This window comes from Uloborus diversus, chromosome 3, assembly GCF_026930045.1.
Source record: "Uloborus diversus isolate 005 chromosome 3, Udiv.v.3.1, whole genome shotgun sequence".
Lineage (NCBI taxonomy): Eukaryota > Metazoa > Arthropoda > Arachnida > Araneae > Uloboridae > Uloborus > Uloborus diversus.
Genome location: NC_072733.1, coordinates 54,806,007 through 54,824,834, shown reverse-complemented (window position 1 = coordinate 54,824,834; position 18,828 = coordinate 54,806,007). Strand labels below are relative to the sequence as shown.

At 33.5% G+C, this 18,828-nt stretch overlaps 1 protein-coding gene across 1 annotated transcript in view; it reads left to right on the top strand.

Moving 5' to 3' along the window:
• Positions 1 to 2,427, top strand: part of LOC129219436 (RNA-binding protein 26-like) — a 200,673-nt gene extending 198,246 nt beyond the window's left edge. Inside the window, exon 18 of the mRNA XM_054853832.1 lies at positions 2,200 to 2,427. Coding sequence (XP_054709807.1) covers positions 2,200 to 2,280 — 81 coding nt within the window. The 3' untranslated portion in view covers positions 2,281 to 2,427. The remainder of the gene's footprint in view (positions 1 to 2,199) is intronic.
• The last annotated feature ends 16,401 nt before the right edge of the window (positions 2,428 to 18,828 follow it).

The window sequence follows — 18,828 nt, the reverse complement described above, 5'->3', positions numbered from 1 at the left end:
GTCCACTCATAGCGTCCCACCTAGTGAACCGATTTTGATGATTCTTTTTTTAATGGATAGAGGATGGCTCAACTTAGGTCCCATTACTTTGTTTGACCATATTTGTTCTTTAGAAAAAAAGTTATGGGCAAAAAACAGTAAATTTCCCTATTAAATGATTAAAATGATATTGTAGCGAAGTTCGCACTTTGCATCCGTGGATAACGGTGGCTCAGTGGTAGAATTCTCGTCTCCCACACGAGCGACCCGAGTTCAAATCCCGACTAGGACGAAGTGAATTTTACTAAAATTTCGGTTCTACTGTTTCCCGTATTTTTTCGAATGTTCTATTAATGTCTGTATCTTTTCAAGTCTGGAAAGTTCCAGCACTTTTTCAAGTTGTATATAAGGAGATGTAACGTTCATTCGTGGTTCTGAATAAAGATCTCGAGCTGAGACTATCGAGTATTCGCTTCATTTGGCTTTCACATTGTCTTCGCTGTCTTCATCTATGCGACAATATGAAACTCATTGTTATAAAAGTTTGGTGCCATATAACTGTAACATTAATAGTAATTGTAATGATAATTTTGAATAAAGGCTTCTCTAAAGCAATACAGTGATATAGAGCCGAACTTCTTACTAGGTAACTTCCTACTTTTACTGAAATATCTACATTTACACTAAAAAGAATGAAATAAAAAAAATTTTGAAAAAAAAAATAGAACAGACTTCAAAATTGCTCTAAAAAGTGAAAAATAATTTTATTCTTTAAACACCATCGATAATACTTTTAAACATAATTTTTGAAGTTGGCGCAAAAACAAAAAGTAAAATCCATTGTAACCATGCATCGTTCATATTTTTATCAAAAAATCATCCAAACTTAGGAACGAAACATTTATATCGTTACTCAAATATGCTGTCATCAATGCGTAATGCATGTGGTAGTGAAGAAACTACACCTGGTTAAATTTATACTTGTAGTTGAGTTATGGCTGTGAATGATTTTATCGATCGTTTTTGCGCCAACTTCAAAAATTATGTTTAAAAGTATTATCGATGGTGTTTAAAGAATAAAATTATTTTTCACTTTTTAGAGCAATTTTGAAGTCGGTTCTATTTTTTTTTTCAAAATTTTTTTTAGTGCTTCAATTTCGAAAATTTTCCGGGTTGAGTCTCCTGACCAGAGTTGAGTCTCCGGTTGAGTCTCCTTGAAACCACTTTTCCTAACATCATTGAGGGTCAGCAAAAATTTCGTTTTTGGAACTTAACTTTCGAATAACTGCTGACGTCCTAGTCTGTACCAAAAAAGGCTTTTAAGACTTCAATTTGAAAATTTTCTGGTGGATGGTCTTGTAATCTATCTCGACTTAAAATCACCAAAGATCTTCTAAAACTGCGTTTTCAGAGCTAATATATATTTTTTTAATTTTCAGAGTAGAGCCTTCTAATTTTCAGAGTAAAAAATTAAGGGGCTGCCAAACTTGTACCCGACCCCTCTCACCAGGTTTTTGACCTCGCCTCGAGTCTGGGGGTCATCAGGGTATTGCAGTATAAAAAAGGGAATGTTTATGACAGGGCCCAGTAATGTATGTTTGTGTCAAGGGACCCATCACATTCTAAGATGGCCCTAGTCTTTCACCCATGATATACTAGCCAAGCAGTCATTACAGAAATATACAATCAAGTTCCGGGCATTATAAAAATACTTAAAAACGGACAGTTACAATCACAATTCCCCCCCCCCCCCCCAAAATAAGGCTTAGCTAATACTGTATCAATTTGTTCACCATTAAAGCGCAGAAGTGTTCTTATCTGTTAAATTTTGTTTAAATAAAACATATTTAGTTGTTAAGAATAATTTAATAATTTCTTCATATTTAAGTGATATCCCAATCGTTAGGTAAAATTGAGTATCTATAAGAGCTATGGGGCTGCCATCTCCTAATGCCAGGGCCGATGTTTTCAACCAATCCACCACTGAGGACAAGTAGTATTTGCTAAATCTGTGGGGGGGGGGGGATAAGGTTTTGTTTTTTGCCATACAAGTGAAAAGTATGACAAAATCCTCCCCCCCCCCCAAAAAAAAAGCTTTTCAAATGAATTTAGCAAATGCACTTAATTGACGTATAATTTTAATACTATCTAATGAGTGTGCAATAGCTGAAATTGTTTGTAGAAGATTTCATATTTTTCAATACTTTTGTTGAATTTTAGAGCATTCTTAAACTGGACGATTTTGATGATGACGATGATGAAGATGAAGAGGAAAGTGAGGCAAGATCTTGGCGCCATTGAAACTTTATCTTATTTTGCATTCTTTTTTCTTAAATATCATAGTCATTTTTCATTTTGATGCAAATTTTTATTGCTGTCAGTAATATTTTATGAATATAACTCTGTGAATACTCATCTTTGTAAGGTTTTAAAGATTTGAAAATAAAAGTTTTTTATTCCATTGTTAAGAAAGATGTGTTTTTTGATTGAAGTACTATTTAGTCAATAAGGAGTTCCCTTTTAAATGGTCCTTTTTCTAGTACCTAAAAAATGGCCAATTTGAAAGTTGAATTCTGTTTACTTTTCAAATAATCTTGTATTCTCACTTCAATGTATACGAAGCACTTTTTCTTACACTTAATCATCAGCTATAGTGTCTCTTCCAGATAACAGATTCTAGAGGACCAAACAGTTGTCCATGGCTGCACTTTCCTCTCAACCCACAAAATGCTTAGTTAGTTAAATGCATATAATGGTCTACAATGTTTTACATACAAAATTAGCAGATTACTGAAACATTACTGCAGATTATTACAACACGTAATTTTTAAAGCTTTGCGAACACAGATTCAGCAAATACTACTTAAAGTAAATCACAAATGCAAAGTATGGCAGAAAAAAAAATTTCAATTGAATTCAATACTATATATTTTCCCCTGTAGCAAATGAGCTTGGTTGAAAAATAATTTCAATACTATTGTATGAATGTGCAATAGTTGAAATTGTTTATATCCGATTTCATATTTCAATACTTTTGTTGAGTTTTAGAACATTTTTAAACTGGAAGTTTATGATGATGAAGAAGAAAGTGAGCCATGAACTTGGCGTCAATAAATCCGTACCTTATTTAACATTTCTTTTCTTAAGTGAATCTATTATTTCAGAAAGGTCATAAGTCACATTTTTTCAAAATTAAATTAGCTGTGGTTTTCCCATATTAGTATGTAGAGAAATCAACTAGTATAACTAGGAAGTCAATCCTTGTACAACAAAGCTCTTTATTTAGGGGTCTCATTTTACATTTAGTTCAGAAAGAACATAAGTCCTGGACTTATGCTCTTTCTGCACTAAATGCGAATGAAGGAATTAGTAAAACACATTATGAATATATGGCAAGATCATAGAAGAACTAGATTTTTTGTCATAATGAAATAAAAACATTTTTAAGGTAATGGTAGGTTACGGTAATGGTCAGTTTGGTGGGGGGGGGGGGGGGGGTTCAAAATTATGGAATCAGAATAAAATTCGCTAATTTCTCATGGATTTTATTAATATCACTCTAGGAACAACGAAAAAACTATGTTATCAGTTTGAGATATATGCTGGTCGAAATAAGAACAACACTGCAGGAGACTTTTTCTAGAAGTAACACTGAAGAAATTTAACAAGATTGCTGATGACTTTCCTCTGAGAGGACATTTGTAGGTCCTTTGGGACAGTAAAACAAATGTTAAACAGATATGAGAGATTATTACCATGTAGAAATCCAGTCTCTTATAAGTGAACTTCTGAAATTACATCAAAGTTCACCATCAAATCTCTTGAAAACAGTGAAATCTGTAATTGCTAAAACAGGTGCCCTTTGTGTTTTAAGAAGGTTTACCTCCCAAATTGAGATTTTGGAGAAATACTGGACGACAAATGTTTTCACTTTATCAACATTCATGAGGTTTAAATATTCGATAAAACATCAAAGGAAAACTGTTCTAAGCTAGCTATTTTATTGATGTGTTTTCAAGAGCATATTGCAAAGTAACGCTTGTCAGCTGAACTACCTTTGCCAATATTGAGTATGAAGGGAAAATTTTCATATTGTAGGAAGAAATAACAGATATCAAGATTATTATTCAGTGCAATTTTGAACATAATCGTGCTAATATGTACATCGAACTTGGTACACAAAAGTAGACAAAAGAAGGATAGAAAAAGCAATTTTCCATGGAAGATGTATTTGATGCAGTGGTTGGTAAAATTACATTTTTTTGTAGCAAGCTACAACCTACAACTGCTTTAATACAAATGTAGTTAACTACAACTACTTTTTTTCAAAATGTAGCTACTACAAACTACTTTTGAAATGTAGTCACTACTTCGCTGCTTTAAAAAACAATAAATAAATAAAAAACATAAACATACACACCGTTTGAGGATTGAATGAAAAAATTCAAAAAATTGTATAGATTGATATATTGGTTCATTTGAACTTATATATTGGCTCATTTGAACAGATATATTGGCTCATTTGAACATGGAATGACATGAAACACACATGTCATGATGATGAACATTTACTATAAATTATTTATTCTTTCTTTCCTTTAATGAGCCAATTTATCAATCCAAACATTTTTTACGATTTTTATAGAATATTCCCAGCAAGAAAGAATTTAAAGTGGAAGGAATTCAACCTTCAAATTTTTAATCCTTTCCTGACAGTAAACATTTCATTCAAAAAGTGTAACTCATCTACTTGAAATTGAGATAGATCCAGTCATAATCTTATATAATTAAAAAACTGAGCGTATGTATCTATCTATGTACCTATATATCTATGTCCAACGAATTGGTAAAATAAGCTATCTTAGGATTCGTTATGGTATTTTTTTTCTTTCTAATGGGGCTTCGTTAGAGGCTTTAGCCTTTTCGGACCTAGTGCGAGCCACAGATGTGGCATCTAGTCTTTCATATGCTACCATTAAGACGCGGATGTGACTGGCACAGGACGCCGAGTTTCCACCAGATGGAGGCACTTGAGCTCTCTGTGATGCAAAACTGCACTTGGGGTTTAATTTTTTCAAGCCAAACGAATACCTAAGAGATCTTTTACCTGGCGAGTAATGAAATTTATAATGAATGAAATTAAGCATCTATGTACTTTTATTTTAACAATATTTTGGAAAAAATGTAAATGATTGCTTTTTATAAATGTTTTCAATTTGATGCTTCATTAAAAAGATCAAGAGGAGGCATTGCACCCACCTATCTCACCACAAACACAAGTTCTGTTTATTCTGCTGATACAAAACAACTTCTGTACAAATCAGTCCTTTTCAAGTTAAAAAAATAACTGTAAACAACTACAGGGAAAATGGCAATATGCTCTGCTACGAATTATCGTGACAATATTTGATCATAACCTGGTTACTTTACTGTCTTTATTAGCAGTAAGCAAGTGTCAAACTCGAAAATTTCATAATTTGGAGTCCTATTCCTATTCAGAGTCACAACTGACTACAACTGTATTTATGTCGAGGACTGCATACTAAGTGCCTTGCCTCCATTATTTTATATACCGATTGATGGCAGCACCATCACCGGATCGAACAGTTAATGAGAATTTAGAACTAGTCCAGGAGCTAATAGCTACCTGGTGCTAGCTCCCCCAGAGGTATCGTTTCACTTGGAGGACATTGAGACCACGAGCATATTTAACGTCGCCCAATCCCCTTTAATGACGACGGAGGGTCTTCGACCATCTGGGTTCGAACCCAGGACCCTCCGGCCCCGAATCCGACTCTCTACCGATCGGGCTACCACGGCCCCTAATTTGGAGTCAAACGTCAAATTTTGATCATTAAGGTAGTCTTCGTCCCGTTTGCGATAATACAGCAGCATCAAATTAGATACATTTTCAACAATATGCATGCATAAAGCTAGCCAATTTTTGGAAACGAAACTTATAGGTTTCTTATAGCCTCAGTTTGCAAATTTTTTGCTCCTCAGTCATCTGATGTTCTTAAGTCTAAAGACAATCTTTTGTAAAAACTCTTAGAATAACTGTGGTTAAAAATCCAGTAATGATTTAAATCAATCTTCCGAAATTAAAATAACAATAATAACACTTATGATTCTTTCATTTTCAAATTGGTATAACTACTATTCTAGGAGCAATTTTGTAATCATCCTGTATTCTCGAAAGCATATCATATTTTATAACGTAGGTATTGATTTTTTTTTTTTTTTCGTTCTTTTATGTGGTGTTAGTAAAATATATTCTAGTGCAAGAAATAGCAAGTAATTTTAACTTGAAGAAATTAAAAGTTAAAAATAAAAATAAATTAAAAAAAAATGATATAGAAGTGAAAAACACAAGAAAATTTACTTCGCATTCACTTTTTTTTTTAATTATTTGCTTGTAACGCAGTAAATAGCAGACATTTTCACCTGATAATTTATAGTTAAATGCACATGTCCGTTTTTGTTACGTTTAATGCTACCTTCGCAATTTACTAATGATAAATGCATAGATGCTTACTAAATAATTCCTCAGTACAAAGGCGGTAAATAACAATCAGAAAATGTATTCCAAAGGAGCAAATACAAATATGCTTTACTTGAAAAACGGAACAACATCGGAGAAAGATTTTTTTCTTCAGTTAAAAATGACTAACGGCTCTTCTTTTGGGATCATAGACTCACAATTCAGTAAGATTTAAAAGTACGAATTTCAAATAATTACTTTTAAATTACGTGTGTTAATATGGCTGAACTTGCAATTTCATAAACTGATCACAGTAAAATATTCGAGTAATTTTCAATTTGATTCTTCGCTTGATAAAATTTTGATAAAGCGAAAAGTAATTTCGTTGCATCAACTTCAAATTTTATTTATTCACTTATTTTACCTTCAAACACAAATTCTTTTTGGGCATTTAATATGTTTCATGGTCATGTTTAAATATTGGGTGGAAAGACATCCGTAAAAAATCAAGTTTGTTTCTCAGAAAGGAGAGAGAAGTTTCTCAATGTTATCTTGAGCTAAAAATAAGACACAAATGTTCAAAAAGAAAAAGAAAAAATAACGAACTGTTTTCAGGATTAAAGTTCAAAAGTTGTAAGCTTCTGGGGACATAAGTAATCTATTATTGTTAAAAATAAACTAAAAGTTTAAATAAGATTATTAATCAAAATATAAAATGAATCTGAAATGAATCATCCCAAAAATATAAAGAGCAAAAATAAATTAATTAATAATTAATGTTCATTTTTTCTCATCCTCAAACACACGAAATGGGCAGAATTTCTTTTTCGTTGCTGTCTGAACTCAATTTTTAAATGAGAAAACACATTAACACATAAAATTGCTCGTATTATTAAGAAAATTTTAAAAGGGAACTACAACTTACCTATAAACTCAATTTTCTTCTGATTACAAATTTGTTCTAGATATCTTTCCTATAAGTGTGTGGTAGAAAAGTACTGTGTGTTAAAACAGAAAATAATAGGAATTTCAATTACTGATTCACCAGGGATGCATCCCACTCTGGCTGTCCTTCGTGCAGCATGGGTCTAGGAAATCAGTCCAAACGGGAAAAGAGTCAAAAAAAAAAAGAAAGAAAGAAAACCACGCCAATGAGACTGGGGTACGGCGAAAGTGACAATAAATGTTTGTTTTGAATTACTTTGCCGATGACAATCTGGTGGTGGATCAAGGGAAAGGGGCCGAATTTCAAGGTCACAACCCAGCTGAGTTGAAAGAAGAAACAGAAATTCGTCATTTTCGCACGGAGTACGCGACACAGCAAAGAGAACTGCAGTTTCACGATGTTCTCGTGTACCGAATTGACTCGGATGCGGGAAAATTGCCGATTAATGGGAATATTTAAATGGAAAATACGGGGTTTCATAAAAATTTTCTCTTTTGAAATTTTTTTATTGACGTGAGGTGCAACAACTGAAAAAAAGCAGACAGTGGTCTTTCGGGAAGGGGGGGAGCGGACCCCATGGACCCCCCCCCCCTGGCTACGTTCTTGGCTGGTAGCTAGTCAACTATTTTAATCATTTATAACTTCATTTTTTTATACTTCTTTGATTGGCAAAAGTACCAACCATAATTAATTAAGCTTACCCGCTTTATGCTCAATAGGACAAAGCAAATTTTTCACATGTTTGTTAAATTTAATAATAAATAAATATTGGGTTTGAAATAATACAAAAATCACTTTCTATTTTGAAGTTGAAGAACCCTGCTAGGAAATAAAACGGAAATTGTTGCGATTAAAATTCAAAAACTACAATTTTCGAGCATTCTTCGAAAACCTACCCGCTTTGGGCCACCCTCCCCTATAATCCGAAACATGAAACATAACTAAAAATGCTTACTTTACTTCAATATGCAATTTTTAACAACAGTGGACTCGGGCTAATATTCAACTAACGCAAAATGGTTACATAGAAAGTTTTTCTCGAGAAACGAATTTTGCAGCTGACGCGAATTCCTCACCCGCAACACTAAACTTTTCGGAGCGGAAGAGCAGGGCTTACAGCACCATCTTTCTTGGGTACTAAATATTAGTTTCGTGAATGGAATTTCCCTTTATGGTTACCGAAAACAGAAATTCCCCACACCATACTAGTCGAAACATCGAATTGTTAACGTACATATCGCCACTCCGCATCTTTTCATTTTAAATATGAAGCTCATGAAACACAATTTCACATCAGCAGCTGTTTATCTAAAGTTTGAAAATGGAAGGAAAAACAGAAAGTTTCTGACAAATATAGAAATGTACCAGATTTTCGATGTGCTTTAACTAAAAGTTGCGTCGAATTAAATTACTGTATCTGCTGTACAGTACGGTATTGTTGTTCTGCATTATATTATTGCTGCATACTATATGTAACGTACGTACCAAAGGCGCAACCAGGGTGGGGCCCACAGGGCCCGTGACCCCCCCCCCCCCCCCCCCCAGGACACTAATATGAACAATTTTCAAAAATAATCATTTTTTTCAATTCGAACAAAAATGAAATTTTTGTTCGAAAAATTCATTTCAAATGAAATTTTTGTTCGAAAATTTCATTTCGAAAAATTCAATTCAATTTTTCTTCAAAAGTATTTTTGAAAAAATTTTGAAAAAAAAAAAAAAAAATAGAACCGACTTCAAAATTGCTCTAAAAAGTGAAAAATAATTTTATTCTTTAAACACCATCGATAATACTTTTAAACATAATTTTTGAAGTTGGCGCAAAAACGATCGATAAAATCATTCACAGCCATAACTCAACTACAAGTATAAATTTTACCAGGTCTAGTTTCTTCACTACCACATGCATTACGCATTGATGACAGCATATTTAAGTAGCGATATAAATGTTTCGTTCCTAACTTTGGATGATTTTTTGATAAAAATATGAAAGAAGCATGGTTACAATGGATTTTACGTTTTGTTTTTGCGCCAACTTCAAAAATTATGTTTAAAAGTATTATCGATGGTGTTTAAAGAATAAAATTATTTTTCACTTTTTAGAGCAATTTTGAAGTCGGTTCTATTTTTTTTTCAAAATTTTTTTATTTCATTCTTTTTAGTGTAAATGTAGATATTTCAGTAAAAGTAAGAAGTTACCTAGTAAGAAGTTCGGTTCTATATCACTGTATTGCTTTAAAAAAGCCTTTATTCAAAATTATCATTACAATTACTATTAATGTTACTGTTATATGGCACCAAACTTTTATAACAATGAGTTTCATATTGTCGCGTAGATGAAGATAGCGAAGACAATGTGAAAGCCAAATGAAGCGAATACTTGAGAAAGTGCTGGAACTTTCCAGACTTGGAAAGATACAGAAATTAATAGAACATTCGAGAAAATACGGGAAACAGTAGAAACGAAATTTTAGTAAAATTCTCTTTGTCCTAGTCGGGATTTTAAACCGGGTCGCTCGTGTGGGAAGCGAGAATTCTACCACTAAGCCACCGTTATCCACGGATGAAAAGTGCGAACTTCGCTACAATAGCATTTTAATTGCATAAAATTTACTGTTTTTTGCCCATAACTTTTTTTCTAAAGAACAAATATGGTCAAACAAAGTAATGGGACCTAAGTTGAGCCATCCCCTTCCATTAAAAAAAGAATCATCAAAATCGGTTCACTAGGTGAGACGCTATGAGTGGACAAACAAAAAAAAAACATACATACGGTATGAACTGATAACCGCCTCCTTTTTGAAGTCGGTTAAAAAATGGTCGGCGCCGCTGCCACGTGCGTATGTATTGGCCAATCCTTTCTCCCCCCCCCCCCCGATGATCACACAAACGACAGAACGATTCTCATTGAGTTTGAGTTTCATTTAAACTGTATGCTCAAGCTGTATCACCTCAAACCTACTTCTTGTTAATCTTCATCTATAATGTAAAATGCATTTTTTAGTTTTTATTGTTACAAATTCAGATAGTTTTTAAAAATTGTTTTTGGCTTTATTTCTCATTATATCATTATTATCTATGAAACGCCAACTTACGCTCTTTGACCACGGGGCCTCCAGGTCAACTATATCTGCTCCTAACAGCGCAGATGTAGATTTGTCAGCACCGTCGGAGAAAAAAAACAACAACCTGATGAGGAAGCAACGACTTCCTCAAATTATATCGATACCACCCCCGCTCACGACATTGGACTATGCGTCGAAGAGAAAGTATCTCGGGAAATGCGATATGCATTTGTGACCGAATGTTGGATCCCTTCGGACAATTATATTTTCCCTCAAGTAGTGGAAAGAGGAAAGAAACAAAAATTTCAGAAACGTTGGATACAAAGGTATACTTGGCTTACAGTGAAAAGCTTTCCGGAGCTTTTTGTAAGCACTGTGTCTTGTTCGCACTACACAATATTGGCAACCAAAAGCTGGGAAAACTAGTTAAAGCACCGCTATGTCAATATCAAGATGTTATAGAAATTTGCGATTCTCATGAGAAAACTTCATTAGAGAAGCAATTATTAAGTCAGAAGAGTTTGTTGCCAATTTTAGAAGACCAGAAAATGCTATCATAAACATTATGGACAGTAGTCGCCGAAAGCAGATTTTGGAAAACCGCTTCAATATAATGCCCATAATTAAAACAGTTATTTTCTGCGGAAGACACGAATTGCCGCTTCGCGAGCACCGTGATAGCGGAAGCCCACTTGAAAGCCCGAATCCGAAGTCAATGATGGAGTATTCCGTGGAGCACTACGCTTCCGTTTGGATTCAGGGGATGTTAATTTAAAAAAGCATCTCATGTCTGCTCCTGCCAACGCCACTTATTTGAGCTGGAAAACCCAAAACGCGATAATTTCAGCATATGGTCAAATAATTGGAACATCCGTGGCCAGGACCGTCGCCAGGTACATTCGTTTGGGGGGGGGGGGGGGTGTTGAAACTGATTTTGCCGACTCGACAGATACATACGCACACACATTTTATGTGTATATATATATCACAATCGTTACACATTGAAGTCTGGAACATGCAATTGTAGACAAGCTTCAGTAATGCTAAGGGGATGCATTAATTTCATAGACTGCTGTCCTCCGGAAAAATACCAAAATTGGCATACTAAAAACGTGACTTTATGCTTTGGTTTATATGAAGCAAGAGGATCGCGGGTTCATTCTCATTATCTTTTTCGCTGGAGTCAATTTTGGGCTTTTTTCTAGAAAGGGTAGGGTGGTTTCGCGAGTTCTTCCGTAAAAATTTCTAAAAACAAAGATTTTATCATCTTTAATGTCGCGTAAGAAATGAATGGGGGAGGGGGGATTCGGGGGCCCTCCCCCGGTAGTTTTTCGAAATTAAAGTTTTAAAAACGCAGTTTCATGCCAATTAAGGACACTTTAGGGGAGAGGGTAATCAGTGCCGGATCTACATTTTTTTCCTAGGCGGAGCAAATCTCGAAACTGCCACCCCTATCCATCTTCCATCAAGTTTTAAAATACAGTTTCAAAGAAAAAACATAAAAATAGTGTGAATTTGTCGCCCCTAGAAGTCGCCGCCTAGGGCAAAACCCCGTCTCCCCCTCCCTCTAGATCCGGTGGTACTTACAGATCTCCAGTGGACAGTGACAGATTAGCCAGAGAGAACGGCAATGAGGAATTACAAGGAATTTTATATGAGACATTCTGAGGAAATTCAAAAAAAAAAAAAAAAAAAAACACTTTATCCGTATAATATTTGTCACATAAGAACATTTTCTACTCAATAAGTTTTGTAATATAATGGTGAATTAATTATGTTGTATATAAATTTTGGGGGAAAAACCTCATGGTAATCATCCGTTTTGGTATTTTTGAGTACCTTGATTCTAGTTGAACATTTCCATGGCGCACAAATAGGGATTTTAAATCAGAAGAATCGCTTGTATGCGGAGAAAGAGAGTTTCCAAAATAATTCGTGCTAATTATATTGTGCTAATAGTGTTAGGCAAGAAATAGCGGTGCTCGGTGGTTTCTGCCCCTGAAGATTCTAAAAATGAAACTTTAGACAATCTTTGACGATGTCAGGGGGAATGCCGGACATAACGTCCATGACCAAAACGTCCAACGGACAAAACATCCGAGGGACATAACGTCCGACGGACATAACGTCCAGCGGACATAACGTCCAACGGACACAATGTCCGACGGACAAAAGGTCCAGGGACAGAACGTCCACATTTTTGGACAGCTAGGACATAACGTCCAGTTTTAGAAGTTTATTTCTAAAATTTAATTAATAATAGAATTGGCATTGAACAATAGGTTATACTCAAATAATATTCATAACATCGTTCATTATTCCGTCAAACTCTGTTCTCTTGAGTGTGTGCGTGTGTGTGCGTGCGAGGTGAGGGGCTGCTTCTAACATTGGATTATAAAGTATATTCATAAATAGAGCTGATTAAAAATTGTCTACTAATTGTCTCATGTATTAAAAGTAATAAAATCATAGTTTTAAAAGTACTTTTTATTACACACTGGATGGTTATAATCAAAAGTAGTTTACAAGCACCCCCCACCCCCCACCTTTTTTAAATCTTCGAACTACTACTCGTTTCTGAGTAACAAATTATAATCTTAGCCGACCCCTTATCTTCTGTATGGAGAATGTTTTGTCGCCGGAATGGTGTATCCTTTATTAGGAGGCATTATTTTTGGGCGGGAAAACTGCCTGCGCGGATCGCGGGATGTCACTTTTTCTCGGTAGTGGAAAGATTTCCTAGCCTAGATCGTCCCCCAGGCGAGTGGGCTGAAGGCTTAATGGGGGAGGGGGGAAGATTTCTGCTCTCTTTTTGTTGGGAGTGTAGTAAGGAAGGTATGGATTTGAGAATGAGCGTGAAACGATTCCGAAACTGTTGCGCGTTCCGCGTTCTTTCCCTCAGATGGAAATGCGACATTTTAATGGCGACTTTTTTTTTTTTTTTTACTGGAAAACTGGATTATCATTATTATTTTCTCTTTTTTTTTTTTTTTTTGCTTCCTTTTTTTAATGAGTCTGGCCTCATGTAAACAAATTAAATTATTTAATGCTTTGAGAAAGAGATTGAAGAAAAACCTTTCATAAGTTAAACAGACACATGGTTTAAATTAAATAATTAAATATTTATAAGATGGTTTTAAAAATGTCTTACGTATTTTCTTAAAATATTTATAAAGCTAATTTTTAACATTTTGAAATAACTTTAATCTTTATCTTTACTTTAATAGGGTTGTTTTCTTCAGTCAAAAGTATTACTTTTAGTCACTGAAATTAATAGAATATGCAAAAAAAAAAAAAAAAAAACATGTAACATGAAGAGAGAAAAAACTTTCAATTTCCCACCGCTTAATTTTTAACTATTTTTTTTAAACAGTCCAATTTTGAAAATAGGCGTGGTTTTTTATGACGTCACAATTATGTACTTTGGCGCATCTCCGCTGGCACGGAATGCTTACGCTTGCTGTCTACCGCGTTTCCAGGTTATGATAATTCAGAAGCGAATTGAATACTGCGCTCTACGCTTGCTATCAACCATACCGTTTCAAGTACATGTGAGTAAAGATGCTAGTTAAATATTGCGCTCTGCTCTAATGGCATCGGTGAATTGCATTTCATCGTTTGTGATGTCATGTGCAGAAGCGAAGAAAATGAAATTGAACCAATTAAAGTATATTTTACAAAATATTAACTTTGTCAAATTATTTAAAAAATGATCAAATCTTATGTTTTTTAGCATGCTCTTGCAGAAAAAATACTTTTCAAATTTCGGAAACAACCCAATAATTTATTTCGTTTTCTTTCATTCTTTCTCCTTCCTCCTTTTTTTTGTATCTCTTTTTTTTTCAAATCAATTATGATTTTGTTTAAATATTGTGACTCACCTTTGTTAGACTCAAAGAAACAAAATATTATTATTTTTTTTTTAAATAAAATATTTATTCATTCAAAACCAAACTATTTAGCTATTTTTTAAGCGATCGAGATTGTTTATAATGTTTCACTTCGGCATAGAGTTTTATTCACTTAGTGATTAGTAGTTGGCGGCTTACGTAGTGTGTATGATAATTTATATATTTATAATCTCATCTGCTTTCTTATCACGTTAAAAATGCAGTAGTGTGTGGTTTCACATTCTTTCTTTCCTTGTTGATGTCTTTCGGATCGGAAATTCTTTGCACCTGTTTTTTTTTCTTTTTATTTCTGCATACATTGCAGTATTATTTATCTTTAAACCCTTAGATACTATAACCGTTGCGCAACTTTATAAATGATTATTTTTTAAATCATATCTAACCTAAGATTTTCTAGTGCGAAAGATATTCAAATGAACTTATTTAAGTAGATTTTTCATTTTCGTTTTGTCTGCTTTAAAACAAAAAGTTCTTTTTTCTTTTTTTTCAATGAACCAGTTTTTTATAAAGTGGCACGTCTTTTACATAATATTATAGCTACGGGCAGTTTTTACTGCATTAATTTTCTGCTAATTGCTTCCAGTATTATGGTATAACTTTCAACATTTCAACTTTAAAATAATCGACTACAGAGCGCAGATACTCTAAAAGAAGAAACTCCCCCGGGCAGAAATGCTCTTCCAAGACCAAACGCCTTGTTATTAGAGATATACTGTATTCAACGTTAAAGACAATTTAATTGAAATGAAAAAAAAAAAAAAGGCGTGCACGAGTTTCAAAGATCCAAGAAACCTTTTCTTAAATGCTTCTAAGACAAGTGCTATTCTTTACCAGTTGTTCTCAATCTGGGGGGGGGGGGGAGGTGTATCCAAAGGGTGCGTAGAAGAATTTCAAAGGGGCGTGAGGGTATACCGCTAAAATAAAAATAAAATAAACAAATATTAATTTAATTTTGCATCATGAATATTAAAAAGCAGCGTTAGCTCTCACATTAATGTTGTGAAAAAGTGAGTAATGGAGCACGCGACACTCACCTAGATCCTGAATTACCTCACAAAATTGTATACTTCTTTCTTTCCAGGGCCGTTGTCTTCCCCCCCCCCCCCATAGCCCCCATATCTTTCATAGTTTTACTGACTATATTTATAATTCAACTTACTAGATGCATTGCGTATAAAACTTAATAAATGAGTGTTCTGCATTTTCTACGTTTAACCTACTGTTGTCCTTCATTTTTGTTTGCACTCTATTTCGGTCAACTTTTTTTTTTTTTGTTCGAGAGAGAACGAACTTTACGCGTCATTTTCTTACATCTAAATTTTGAATGAATTTCAACCAGCTAAATCCATTTACTTCAATTCATAAAACCCAGACATTGAATACAGCAAGGTGTAATACATATTACATAAAACCCGCAACGATTGCGTATCGAAGTGTAAAAATCTCACATTTCAAGGACTTGGTCTCTTGACATTTTATTATAGAAGAACAGATAGTTCCCAGTAATTTGACCGCGAGTTATCCAATTCAAGTCCTTTTTTTCACGACCTATTCGAAGTGTATATAAAGATGATTTTTAAGCATACTTTTCTTCTAATATTATAATTCATTGTCTTACATGAATATGCCAATAAGTATGCTCATTTCTTTCTTACTGAAAAAAGCGTTCCTTATAACGCCGAAACACGTGTCTGCAGTAACCTGAAATTTTTCTTTTCGACGTTGATATTTCCTATTTTACTATTCCTTACGTTTTTCCGTATGAATTCTTCGATCAAGTTTTCAAGCAACTGAAGGACTATTGTTGATATAATTGCGCTTAGTATGTGGTGTTGGGTCTCTAATTTCTATCGAAATGAAACTTTGATTTTCTTCCTCCATAGTTACTATCTATTTGAGAGACATTTAAAAATTAGCCCCCACCCCCTTCTTCTCCAACTTTATAATTTGACTTTAAAGGTTATTGCCGTTTCCTTTTGAAAATGTCCTTGCAAATGTGTATATTTTATTGGAAAAATATATTTTTTATAAGATAATTACCATCCGTATAGCAATGAGCACATTTCGAATCATTTTTTGATAACTGTTTTTAATATTCAAAAGTTTCCCGAACAGTTAAGACAGCGGCGTTTTGATTCTTTAAAATAATGTCTAAATTATAAAGTTGGGGAAGAAGGGGGGGGGGGTCTTATTTTTAAATGTCTCTCAAATAGATACTCACTATAGAGGAAGAAAATTAAAGTGATATTTCGATAGAAATTAGAGACCCAACACCACATATTAAGCTCAATTATATCAACAATAGTCCTTCAGTTGCTAGAAAACTTGATCGAAGAATTTATATGTAAATACGTAAGGAATAGTAAAATTGGAAATATCAACGTCAAAATGCAAATTTCAGGTTACTGCAGACACGTGTTTCGGCGTTATAAGGAACGCTTTTTTCAGTAAGAAAGAAATGAGCGTACTTATTGGCATATTCATGTAAGACAATGATGACATAATTGTTCTATATATATATATATATATATATATATATATATATATATATATATATATATATATATATATATATATATAATATTCTTAGAACTTAAAATAAAATATTATACATTTAGACAGCGCAAATGCAGCTAAAGTGTTAAATGTATATTGTATATATCTCATTTAAAGTCTCACTCGTAAGTGGCACACTAGCAAGTGTATGAAACAAAAACAAGAAACATATAATAATAATAACAGTATAAATTGAAAAACTATGCGAAGTTGAACAATATGAACTTTAGAATTTTAGAATGGGCAGTAACTGCTACGTTGTCAAAGAGCTGGATCAGTTGGCATAATATATTAATTTGCAGGTTTCTATAGAGATATATTATGCCAACTGCTCCAGCTCTTTGATAACGTAGCAGTTACTGCCCATTCTAAAATTCTAAAGTTCATATTGTTCAACTTCGCATAGTTTTTTAATTTATACTGTTATTATTATTATATGTTTCTTGTTGTTTTTGTTTCATACACTTGCTAGTGTGCCACTTACGAGTGGGACTTTAAATTTATATATATATATATATATATATATATATATATATATATATATATATATATATATATATATATATATATATATATATATATATATATATATATAGAGAGAGAGAGAGAGAGAGAGAGAGAGAGAGAACAAAAGTACCGTAAAGTGGGGCTACTTGGACCCGAAATTTCATACTTTTTGCGAGTTTTACACTGAATGCTTTGTTAAACCCATAATCTGAACTGATAACCTTGTTTTTACCACTTTCAGACGTTCTGTTACCACCTTAAGCCTTTTTTAAACAACAATTTTAACTCGATATTTTTTTTCTGTTTTTGAAAATTGGGTTCAAGTAGCCTCGTGCTGGGGCTACTTGGTCCCACTCAGCAAATCCATTAGAAAAAGCTATAAAACAGGTGGTGGTATCAAGAAAGACCAATGATTTTGAAAAATAAACTCAAAACGTATATTCTAGTGAGCAAACTATTTATATAAATTGCAAATTATTTATATAAGTTAATATAAAATCAACATTTACGTAAAAAACATATTTTTAGGCAAACATAATTTCTCAAATAGAAACAATATCCAACTACAGCTAAAATTAATTGAAATGCTCTTTATTTAAACGTTACAAAGAATGAAAACCTCTCAATTGACTGGCTTGGATGATTTTGTTTTCTCTGATATTTTTTAATAACTGCTCTTCCAAGCTACCAAACACTACAGGATGCCCAGGCTTGTTTTGCGAAAGATATTTTAATTTCCTTTTAAGAGTTGATGTACTGGAGTCAAAATGGGCTGATGCCATTCTCTAAGACATTTCTCCGGAATTAGTTGAAGCTGGACACAATTGTAATTTTTCCTCTTAATAATCAGCATTATTTCCTACTTCAAAGGGTTCTCTTTTACTTTCGGACACTTTTTATCCTTAGATTTGCAAAAAAAAAAAAAAAAAAAAAACGGGTATAAATAGTAACTAACCTCTTTATTTTAAAAGGTTACAAACCTTACTTACATAATTTAGTGACGAAATGTGGTTTGAGGTTGTTTGAACGCTGGGTTCAAGTAGTCCCATTTTAAGGCAACCAGTGCACTTTTACTAACTTATATTAGTTACTGTGTTAATTATATAGCTATAACCTTAAAACACAGTTATTTTATTAAGAAATAGAATGCAAACATAAAACTATCTTGACCTTGATGATACCAGATGTTTCCATGAACTTAGATGTGAAAGTTTGCAGACACACAAAAAACAACTGTTTAGACAACTTGCTATCATAACCTCAATCAGAAAAAGCTAGGAATAGCAGAAACTTTGGTTCATAATCCAGCCTCTACCTAGTACTGCTACCTGTCATGGAGAAAGTTTTTTAATTGTATACATTGAGTTATATAGGACCAGGAAG